Source organism: Strigops habroptila, chromosome Z (assembly GCF_004027225.2).
Source record: "Strigops habroptila isolate Jane chromosome Z, bStrHab1.2.pri, whole genome shotgun sequence".
Lineage (NCBI taxonomy): Eukaryota > Metazoa > Chordata > Aves > Psittaciformes > Psittacidae > Strigops > Strigops habroptila.
Window position 1 is genome coordinate 6,363,413 of NC_044302.2, and position 12,318 is coordinate 6,375,730.

The following is a 12,318-nucleotide window of genomic DNA, read 5'->3' on the forward strand; positions in this document are numbered from 1 at the left end:
GAATTAAACATCTTTTCACAAATAATCACTATAACATATTCTCCCCTATGTGACCTGAATCCACTCTGTGAAAGCATGGCAGGCATCATTAGAAGTAAGGGGGGTTTTTAACTTCACGCTTTTGTTTCTAGATAAGGTACTTAACTGAGTTCAAAGTTGTTAATTTTAAAATCCTCTGGGAAAAGAATTATTTCAATATAAAGCATGTGATTGCAGAGCAAATCATAGGCTCCATTGAACACGAAGGATAAAAAGATTCTTTGCACAATTATATATTATGCAATTCCATATGAGGTTACCCTAAAATCCGACTTTTCCGCTAAATCAGCATTGTTCCAAAAATGTTTTAACATCACTTCTTAAGGCTGACTGATCTTTTATAAATATATGTATTTATTTATTTAAAACAGAATTTGTGCAACAGACTGCTCTGACACACTCATTATATACATTGCTTCTCTATTCCTACCCTGTTGCATGTTTGATGGTTTACCTTATTTCAGAGCATCATCGAGACAGCACGCCTTTGCCTCTGGAAAGCACTGGCAGAACCCAGTGATAACAAAATAAGAAGCCAGATTAAAAAAGAAAATCTATGGGCTTTGTTGGAATCAGTAGTATTAATAAACAGCAGGCTATAGGACATGAAGGGTATCAAAATCCACATACATACAGATATATATAAATATATATATGCATATATATATGCAGTTATATATACACACACTACATATTCGTGTGTGTATATATATACATATATGTGAAAGAGATTGTGTGTGTGTACTGAGATGTAGGCTTACTTGTATACCCAAAGCCAAGTGAAGGATTTATCAGCACTGTTAGAGACTGAAAAGGATCTGGCAAAAAACAAAGCTGTCCAACTCTACTTCCACTAAGCCATGGGTACATTTGCTCTGTCCATGATGTTCTGCTTTGCTTTAATACAGTCTCTCCAGTGTATCCTCATCCATTGACATGGCCAAAGCTCTTAATGCTGCAATTTTAATTATCTGACCTGTGAGTGGTCTAATCTGTGCAGTAAAAAGATTTCCATAAAGCAAGCAAGCAATAAAAAAGATAAATTCAAATCACTTTTGCCTTTCTCCACCATGACTGCTCATATAGTTTAATGTTCAGCCCAGATAAGATAATCGGAAACCTTATTAAATGTTGTTTGAATGGAAGAACAAGGTGCTGCAGATATCCAACAACTCTTGAAATAAATATGTTTTTAAATGTGTTTTGGTAGCTATTTTCAGGTGTCTGTGCCTGAAATTTTGTCCCGTATTTTGTTCAATTTAAATAAGGATGCCTTGCAAAGTTCATTTTTCCTGCTTGCCAGTGAAAAATACTTCATTTACCTTTCTTTAGTCTTGTTTTTTCATCACATTAATGACAGATACACAGTTTATTAAGGTATGGAGAGATGAGTTTTCTTGCTGTGTAATTTTATTTTTTTTCACACTGAAATGGAGAAATATCAAAGTATTGATTTACAATTATAATGTGTAATTATCAGCAGAATTACATGTGGATTAGGTGACTTCTCTAATTTTAGTATTTCACAGTATTTCTTCTCCCTTTGTAAAAACATGTGTTTGGTGGGAGAGAATGGAGATTTATAGAGCTCCATGTTCTAGAAAATATAGAAGAAATACAACCCTCTCTGGAGAGACTACAGTGGCTCTTTGATCTCGGCTTTACCAAGATGGGTAACTCATATATAATGTTTGCCAAAACATTATAAGCTCAGGGAGACTCTGCTGTCTTGCTCTTCCCATTAAGGAATATTGAGAACATAACCCTTAATGCAAGTGATCCAGTTTGACCAGGGTCTCCTGATGCTTGACCTGATTTACAAACACTACCCGGTTGCAGAATCCTTCAAACACAAATCTTCCCCCAACCACATCTTGCATTTCTGTCCACAGTTCCCCTTTTCTCTTCACTCCTCATGACAACACTTTTGAAGCTATCAGCTCCTCACCACAGGCAGGTTTTCTTCACTTTCTGCTTTAAACAGCTGTGGCAAAGGCTACAAGCTGTTTCGTCTTAGATTCTTTCTACCTTTCACTTCCCTCCAGTCTCCAAGTGCCTTGAGCTTCTCTCCCAAGCATGAAAAGAGCTCTGTGGAGCAAAGCATTACCCTGCCCACCACTGGTCTGGTTGTACCCCGTGGCTGTGCAAGGCTGGGGATGACATTTAGAGTGTGACCTTTGTGATCAAAACAAAACTTCACAAAGCAGAGGAGCTGATTAACTAAATTTCTATTATAACAATAATGTCATTGGCCATGTGTCTACCTTTGTACTTTCAGTTCACTTACACAAGAAGCAGATTGTTGCCTTATAAATCAGAGAGACACCAATATTATTCCTTATCTTTATATTGCAATGTAAGTACTTAATTTAATCTCAACTTTCCTCCTATAAAAATCGAGTTTTAATTAAAGCTCATTAACAAAGGTCAAATTAGCTGATATGACTTTAAGCTGTGCTAAGAACTTTCAACTATCAACTGTTATCTATTGTTACCAAATAAAAAATCCAACAGTAAAACTGATAAGAACTGAAGAGTCATTCTTGCTGAAATCACACCAATTGCTATGTTACTGTTACTGTGCCATAGATACAAGCTCTTATCTTTGTTAAAAACTGACTTATTGACATGACCTCCTTTTGGAAAAATACCCTCAGCACTATCTAGGAGTACATCTCTTGCACTATCCAAGTATAACTGCAAGCACAAACTACCAATACCATTTGTTCAAATGTAATAATAATAGTTTCCATATGTTATTCTGAACAGGTTTTGTTTGGATCAAACCAGTTTTGATCAAATACTGTTTTGATCGGTGTTATTTCGATCAAAATAACTGGTTTTGTGAGATTTTAATTATTTTCTTGGTGAGATTTTTTTGGTGAGATTGTTGTGAGATTTCACTATGTTTGTGGCAAACAAAAAATTTATTCTTTCATACATTCATATTTTTAATACATAACATCAGATATGTATTAAATGACCACATTTATGATCAAATGTGGTCATTTAAACAACCACACCAGAAATACTGATGTTGTCATTTAAATAAAAGCATAGTTTAGCTTAGTATTAAGAGGCTTCAAGTGCTGAGGCACAGAACTACCAGCCTACACATTCGAGACTGAGCCTACCCAGTGATCATAATGGCCAATGATTTAAATGCCCAAACATTTAAACCCATGATATTCAAACAAGTAAACAGCCACATTGCCCACATAAACTTCCTCACCGTAAGACTTTTATAACCTTATCTGCATGTTTCAACATCCCCAAACTATTTACATGTAGTATTTAATACGTTACACAGTTCAGTAATGTGTTTTCAAGTGGGCAGAACGACAACATGCAGGTTGGCGTTCACTTCCATGGCTGAAGGTGCAGAAAAGGTGTTACAGATATTTACAGTGGCCGAAGTTAATGCCGCTACACATTGTCCTGCCTTTTAGCATACTGCTATCTTTGGGAGAACGTTAAAAAAACCCTAAACAGAACTGTTTTCTGGTTTTAGTCAGGTGGTACCTGAGTGTAGAGTTCTTAACACAAAAGCAGTGTTCCTGAGGCGGCTGGCTCTCCAGTCTTCTCAATATGGGGATTGTGAAGCTGATCTTTTTTTGCGATGCATTGGAGATCTACTGATGTGGGACATTATTAACAAAAGACACTTGTAACACAGCCTTTTTCTTCCTGTTTTCATGTCCTGTAACTCATAACAAGCAGATAAAAAATGTGTAACAAAACTAAATAACACAAGAGGTGGAAGCTGTACTGCCTTAGAAATATGGCCAGTCTAATGCTTGTGGAAATCACTGCTGAGACACCAGTGGAGTTGTGATGGCTGCAGATTCAAATCCAAGAAATGTATTTTTTTTTTTTTCTTTTTTGCCTCTCTGTGTGCTGGGAAAATTTCAGTGTATTTGTACCTACCAGTTAATGTTTTACCCAAAGAGGGTACTTTTAATCCTTTAAACAGTCCTCTTATAAAGATATTAAGGCAATGGCACACCTAAATTGTGCCACTTAGCCATCATCACAAGAACACATGAGGTGTCAGCAGATGCTTCAGATTGTTCTGCTGCTTTCTATGTGAATTCATAAGCCATCGTAATAATAATCCTAGCTCAACAATAATAACCCTAGCTCAATTAATGTTCTTACGGGGCACACTTATTCTTTTCTTCCGAATAGTCAAAGTTCTGCTGTGGAAGGCAATAAACCATAGGAACTAGGTGGGAGACATCACCTGTATGGCAGGCGGGAAAAGTCAAGCTGCCAAGCAATAGATGCTTCCAAAGGGACAGTTCCTAGGAGAAGATCCTCAGGGACTTATCCAGGCAGCATTTGTGCCAGAAGGGAACCATACACATCCTATAAACAGAATTTATGCCCAACCCAGCAACTCCTGAATGTAGCCGTGCTTATCTTTTGCTGACCCCATCATGCCAGGCATGAATGTCTAATTTAATTATTGCACCCTGTAAAGATAAGAATTGTCTTCCTTGTTTTTCTAAACAAGATAAGATCAAAATTGCAATTTGGCAGGGCTCACTGGTAAGTTCACTGTGTTGCCACATGGAAAATTAGCCAGTAGAGCAACAACAAAACCAAACCCTTTTTACTTAGCAAATAACTGGGTATCAGGACAAGCAACCCAGGAGAACAGAAGGAAGGAAGTGTGACTGTGACACAACTTCTTACACTAATTGGGTTTTTTGAAAGCCAGCTTGAGAGATGGAAGATGTAGGTGTACCTAGGGGCTTCTCTCCATCCCTTTCTGGACAGTCTGCTCAGTACTTCCTACCTATCTGGGTAATAGTGAAACAAATGTTTTCAAGAGGCTGTGCTGCACGCCACAAAGGTGTACATGATACACTAAAATGAACTCATGATCTTGTCTCAGGTTAATGATACCTGAAAATAATATCTTTTTTCTATCTCAAAGTAATATAAATCATTTTGCCATTTATATGATTATTCAGTTCATAGAATAGAGATATATTTATGTTCCTGATAAAATCTGTACATTACATTCAGTAATATTTAGGAACGTAAAGATAGTAATATCCTCCTACAGAGAGTAAATTTACTTGCTCTTCCTCAGGCAAATGAACTACAGCCAAAATGAATAGGGATGTGATTTATTCCTTCCCATTGGCAGCTGTTCACTTCTGAAATCTTCAAATCTAGCACTTTCTGGCCTCTGATAGGGGTTGTCAAGCTGTTCTGCTGTGCTGCAATGCCCTTTGGAATCACAGGATATTCTTAGGCTGTCATGATGCAACTCTAATCTGCACCAGGGTATAATTCAGGACCAACCTTGAGTCGGTGGTGGCACCATACCTCTCCTCCCAGTCTGTGCATCCAGCTCTCCAACACCCCAGTGAAACTCTGGAATTCATTTTTCTTAGGTCTGGGACACCAAAGTTCAGAAATAGAAAAGACTTATGAATGAGCCATGTTCTAATAGCAGCAGTTGGTCATGGAGAAATCTGCAGCTGGATTCAAGGTACCCTGAACTATGGAGTTATTGATTGCATTGAACAAGAATTCAGGCTTGTATTTTTCAAAGATCGCAATTCAGTGCTTGCTGCCTGATTTGGGGCATGAAAGGTTGATTTGCAAAGGTGTCAAGGCAAGCCTACCACAGCGGTATGTTAGATAAGCGTTGTGTGTGCTCATCGCCTGCTCTATAAGAATGTAGACATATAAAGCTAAATTTTCGAAATGGCATATAATTTACATATGTAAGTTATATTTTAAAAAATAAAAGTTATTATGAGTATTTTGAGACTTCACTACGAAAACTGAGCTGGTTTTAAGGGGTTCAGTTTTAGGAGTGGTGATCACCACCTGAAAGGTTCCCTTACAGAATCTCAGAGTAGGCCATTACTATATTTTTAACACCTATTAACTTTTTCAGCATTATAAACAAAATGTGCTTCGGATTTCTTTCACCTCAACAGCTTCAACTTACAAAACAACAACAAAAAATTAACAAAAACTTGAAGGATCCATTTGAAACCCAGGAATAAATCATTCATCGTTGTCTTTTTGATGTTTTACACAGCTTCTCTGAAGAAACCTTCTCATGATGGCCACCATCTGTTGTAACTCCTCAGGGCAAGTTAGGACTCTGCAAGAGATCTGCAGGGCCTCCTAAAACAGTTCTGAGAAAAATGAAAGACTTATTCCAACGGAGGCAAGAGAGTTCACAAACAAAGGAGTTATTCATAGCTTTATCGCAGCTTGGAGTGAGGGTGTGAAAATATTGAGAAAGCTTTGTCACTGATTTCTAGTTAAAGCTTGCAAAACACAATTGCTTTGCAAGCCTTATTTTAGCTGGTAATATGTTTTAGTTTAAGTCACTGGTACATAACACGTGCTTGTAGGGTGGTTGCTACACCAGCTTTTCAGGTGGGCAGCTGTAACTGAACAAGGATTAACAGGTCTTGGCTATATGCAAAGGGCTCACAGTTCCTTAAAACAGTGCTTGTATACAGACTTCTTATTTGTGAGTCTGCTCCAGTTCTTCAGAACTATGCAAAAGGCAAACAAAACCCAGCAAATGAATGGTTTTGGTGTATTCAAAATTTGTGTAGCTGACATTATGCCTGACACATCCCTGAAGTTTCTGGAGTGGCTTTAAAATACCTGTTAGGGGTCAGTTACACTCCCATGGGCAGCCACAAGAGGAAAACTCAGTGTAATTGCCAGCCACCCCCCTGAGACAATGAAAGAGCTTGCATTAAGCACTTCCAGGACTGCCTTTCCACACATGTAAAATGAGGTTATACAACAGGGTGCACCAATTTGTCTCCTGCACACTAGTATAGGTGACTAATTAAGTAACTTCTTAACTATTTAAATTATTTACATTTAGCAAGCTATACAAAAGCAAATAGCAGGGGAAAAAACCCACCAACACTACCGCCCCTGTCCCACTATACTGTGAATCTTCCGTGCAGATTTCTGGCTTAAGAAAACCATGTTTGAAAAATGTCTTTCTGCTGAGGAAGAATGCAAAAGGCATGTTCCTGGAAAATGGTAAATTCAAGGAACACTGTTTATTTGTAATCAAGTCATTTTTCACTTATGGGTGAAAAAGGCTTTCAGGAACCTTCTCTCTTCTTGAGGACCCTCGTTGCTAATTTTGATACTTTTAAAGCAGCATTTTCTTTTCTGTAAATGCTTTTTTTTTTTTTTGTCCTTGTGGTAAACAAACTAAACTGACTGCTTTACTGGCACTAAAATACATGAAGTCAACAAACTGCAAAAGAGGGAAACTGTCTTTCTTCCATTCCCCATCTGCTGCAGGCAGCTGAAGAGTTACTTATAGCAACCGTGGATTAGGAAGAAAAATCACATTGCTGTAGAAACTGCCAACAGTAGACTCACTTGGAGAGCTTGGCATTATTTGTAGACATTTCCAAACATTACTTGTTCTTTTTTAGAGCCTGTTTCAAAATCCGTCATAGCCAGAGACAAGACTTCCTTTAATTTCAATGGCTTTGGAGCAGATTCACAGAGGATAGCCTCTGGCACCTCCAGCAGTTTTAGCACTATGTTTATGTAGTCAAGTTTCCAGTTGCAGAGAGAGAACTGGACAATGCTACAGAATCCATTCATCACAAATGTGAGCCAACAGCACCTACTGGATAGTGATGCATAGTCTGCATCACTAGGATTGATACATTTAAGTACAATCTCCCTCATCACACCTATATTTTCAGGAACAGGCTGTTTCTCATATCTAAAAGGACAAAATGGGAGGGCTGGCTACCAGCTTCTGCGAAGCCGGGCAAGTCAGCATGGCCCAAGAAGAAGCAAGGGCTCTGAAGGAAGTATCATGAAAACATACAGCGGCCAACACACTGAAGAGCAGCTGCCCTAACCCTGACTTTTGCAATAGCTTCAATATAAAACAGTTGGGTTGGGGGTTCCCAAACTGCAGCCAGTGAAGTTTTGCATGCAGGCCAAAAGGGACTCCTAATTTGCAGACATCCTCAGCAGAACCAGCTGACAATCACAGTTATACGGTCTCTTCCAGGAAGGGGATGGGTGTCTGGGCACTAACTGGGCCATATGCATCAGCTAATTAGAGTATGGATTGGCCTTCTCCAGAGCTGGGAAATCCAGTCCGAATATTCACATCTAAGCAGTGCCATATACCCTTCCTATTAATCAGTCAGAAGTAATGTGGGATCTGCTCCAAGGGTTCCATGGTTCCATAGCTGAGGTAAGTCTTGGCTTTCAAGTGCAGTAGGAAAAGAGACATCCCTCCACCACAGTGCATTTTCTTCCCTTTTCCTCTCCTTCCCACAATTTTCCTACCCATTAAACACTTATGAACTCTAGCTTGAAAATCCTCATCTTAGTTCTGCTTTCTTTCTGAGCAAAGTGACTGAACTGAAGGTCCAGAAAGGATTTAGGGTTGAGAAACACTCTTAAATGCTTGCTGGATGCAGTACACATACTTTAATTTGCAAGAAAGCTTTACAGTTAGAGCTGCCTGGCATACTGCTCAATACGTGCATTACCTTCAGCTCCACAGTGCAGTGCAGGTGGCATTTCTGCAATGCGGGAATTCGACCAAACATCTCTGCTTCCTGCATCTCTGTGATTCAGTAGCTGGCTCACCGATCCGTGTCTAAATATAAGTGCATGTTCTGTCAGTGTCGGGTTATGGTGGTATAAAATAATAATAATTGCATTGAATTCAATTGAGTTAATGCCAAGCACAGGAGGATTGCAATAGCTAAAGACCCTTATTTGTACTGTATTTCTGCTCACCCAGTGGCCTTGTAAACATGATGGGTATCTTTTGTAAGGAAGTTCAGAAGCACTTAGGGATTTCAGCTCCTAAATGGTGCTGGGCTGGCTTCCCAAAGTCCATCAGCAGCCTTTGGAATGTGCACATAACGCTCCCAAGTAGTTGTGATGATTAAGGCATCTTTTCTAAACCACTATTTTAACTTCTGGCCTTCTCTTCTACCTCCTAGCAAGTATAAATACTGTAGTTCTATATAGTTAAGAGCTTAGCTCTTAAGGAAATGCTTTTAAGGCATTTCATTTGGGGTGTGGAATTCTAAACAGACACAACACTTCAAAATGATGCTTTCTTGGGACAGCAGATATTAACCTGTGTATGTGTAAACAGGTGGACAGGACATGATACAATAATTATAGACATTGCATTAACATCCAAAAGAAGCACGTCAAATAAGTATTAAAAATAAAGCAATCCAAAACCATTAAACATATCTAGAGGAACACTCTGTTTTCCCATCTCATAATCCTTTGTGTTTCTCATTTTCCTCATTCTCCTTTCATTCTTAATATTTTATCTCTTTGTTGGTGTTGTAAAGGTCTCAGCTTTAATGTTCACACAATGAGGCCTTTGATGTAGGAGCTTTATCTCACTTTCCCATGTGTCCAACAGCAGCATGTATCAACTTTATCTTCTCAGCTCACGAGAAAAGCGATACTCTAATTAATGCTTTCTTTTTAAACTCACTTCACATGGAATGAGACATTTATACAACAGACCTCACAATGGCCATTGCAATGACTTATCATCAACACCTGTGTGCATCCTCAGACACAATCACCATCATATGTTAGAAGCAATCTGTTTGACGTTCGATTGCTCCTGTTGTTGCAAACAGCAAAGAGGAAGGAGAAATGCTGATGACGTGACATCTCAAGCTTTTGAAGAAGGCAGCAAAAAGAGAGGTGATGTGATAAGCGAGATGAGTGCCATGCAAGGCACTGTGCTGAGAATGTGGCTTGGGATCACAGTTCTAATTTCTCTTGCTCTGTGTTTGGCTGTGGAGGAAGCAACTGCTGATGAAGGAATCCCTTGCTCAAAGTACCAGGTAGCTTTCAACCGTTCATGCTATGAGTTTGTTAGACTCCAGCGTACCTTTGTAGGCGCCCAGAGCTGGTGTGAGAGAAGAGGAGGGCACCTGGTCTTTATTGAAAATGAGGAAACTCAAGAGTTCTTGCAAAAACATATTGCTGAGGATCAGGAATGGTGGATAGGACTGATCTCAAACTCCTTGCTGAATGAAACTTCTGAAGGTAGGTGGTTTGGAAATCATGTCTTTAAAAATGTATGAGCCCATGATGCTTACTTCTCCTGGTAACAAATGCTATTAGTCCCTCTGTAGACACCTGCTGAAAAGCCACTGTGTTATGGTTTTGTAACTCCAGATTTATATTAAGATGGTTTTAATTGCTTGCTTCACTTCCTAGTTGCAGGTTTTCACCCTTTCCTTTGGATCTTGTGGTTGTGTGAACACATGGTGAATTAGATCATTTTGCTGACTTAGTGAAAAAAATGTGCTGTGTTAGGTCTCAAGGGGAAGAACAAGCTGAGCCAATTTATCACACTAGGAAGTGCTGCAAGATCTGATGCAAGGGAAGTGGTGGAATCTTGCGGCTGGCAGCACAGGGAGAAGTGGTGGTGGCTCCTGTAATGATTATATCCAGTTAAAATGTAGTTGAAGGTCCCTACACACACTAAATCACCTCTGCTTCAGTAGGAGCAGGGCTACAGCCCTGCTCTGCAGGTTCTGACTCTGTAATTGTATTAAATGTGGGAAATGCTTACTTTGTTCACAGGGTCAATGATTTGGCTGGACACTTCAATTATAAGCTACAGTAACTGGTACAAGGATCAGCCATCTCCCTTCTCATCCACATGTGGGTACATCCTGAAGAATGCGAAGTATCAGTGGGGTGTGACTGAAAATTGCAGCCAGGAATTCGACTTCATTTGCGAGTTTGGTAAGACACAAAACAGCTGGATCTGAGAAGTGAACATGCCATGTTCCACACTATGAATAAATTGCCTTCTTGCTTTAAAAGTGTCTGCGCAATAACTAAAATCAAGCTTATTAAAAGTGAACAAGCAAAAAAGCCATATAACCCCAACAGGTGCTCTTTTCACAGTGTGCTGATGTAAAATCTGATACGAAGAAAGACGAACCCTGAATACACCAGGAGATGTAGGTGCTTGACAACTAGCCATTAAGGTCCAGGTTTCCAACAGGGGGCTAGTAGAATAGAAACTGGTTTGAGAGTGAATCTAAATGTGTAGCAGGCCATGTCTGCAGTGGACATAATCTAGCTAGTTTAAAGCCAGTTTGAGAGCAAGCTTTTCTTGTTTCTTCTCAGACCCTTCCACCAGGTGAAGTCTAAGGGCTTCCCCAGGATAAGGAAGCAGAGAGAAACCTGTACTTCCTGGTGGCATTTTAGTGCTCAGGCAGAAAACCTGCAGACCCCTTTGTCCCTTAAATTGTGACCTGGAACAAACAGTCCTTGAAAGGAATGCCAGCAATATTGTCCCATTCAACATGTAGATACAAGGGAAATCAGTGTTCCTCACACTTTGCTCATAAGCCAAGCGTTTTAAACTGTAACTAGAACTAAGGTCATAAGAACTGGAAGGACAGTCTGGCTGTAAGCTCACTCATATAAAAAGCCTTCGAATCTGGTATGCAAGTACAGGTTTTGACAAGCCCTAGAATTGCTACTGCCCTTGTCCAGTATTGTACTGCTTCTGACGTAATTAACAAGTCATTCCATAATCAGCAAAACTAATAATATTTGGTTTTCCATCCTGATTTTCTGTTCTACATCCCCTCCCTCCCCTCCTCCTTCAGCACTCCCGTAGGAGTCCATCCCATATCCCCAATATGACCCACGTCTGCAAACACTTCTCAGTCCTGCAGTTGCCTCCCCAGCAGTTCTGTGGCTGCTCCAGAGCTCCAGCCATATGTGCTGGCAGTTGAATCCCACACTGTGGAACGGATAGACACTGGGATGTAATACCTACTCCTGTTAGAGACACTGATGTGGCTCTATCTTATACCTACCTATTGATTTTCATTAAATTTTAGGGTGTTTTGAGGTTTATATCTATATGTCAAACTTGGCTGCAGATGACTAACATTAAAAATAGTGGGGGAGAAGAAACTGGCAGACAGCACAATTCCTGAAGCTTATTTTCCTTGCAAAAACAGACTAAAATTGTTTTTCCATTACAACCATGGTAGACAACTATCTGTTTGTAAGGAAACTGTCATCTGTTACCATAGGATTTGACTTCAAGCCCATAAAATTCAAAGAGTGTTTGCATTATTGAGCAACCATGTCCTACACTAAATCCATTATTCCATTACCCAGGAAACTGAGAACAGAGTGAGGCAATTATGGCCCTGTTTTCAGTATCTACAGCTGATGGCCCTTAATACACATACAGATTTTGATAACAGG

General features: G+C 39.5%; 1 protein-coding gene across 1 annotated transcript in view; it reads left to right on the forward strand.

Annotated features, from left to right (window-relative positions):
* Positions 1-9,563: 9,563 nt before the first annotated feature.
* The window catches only part of PKD1L2 (polycystin 1 like 2), a 41,204-nt gene continuing 38,449 nt past the window's right edge, over positions 9,564-12,318 (forward strand). The window contains exons 1-2 of the mRNA XM_030512507.1: positions 9,564-10,119; positions 10,663-10,827. Of these exons, the coding sequence (XP_030368367.1) occupies positions 9,564-10,119; positions 10,663-10,827 (721 nt within the window). The remainder of the gene's footprint in view (positions 10,120-10,662; positions 10,828-12,318) is intronic.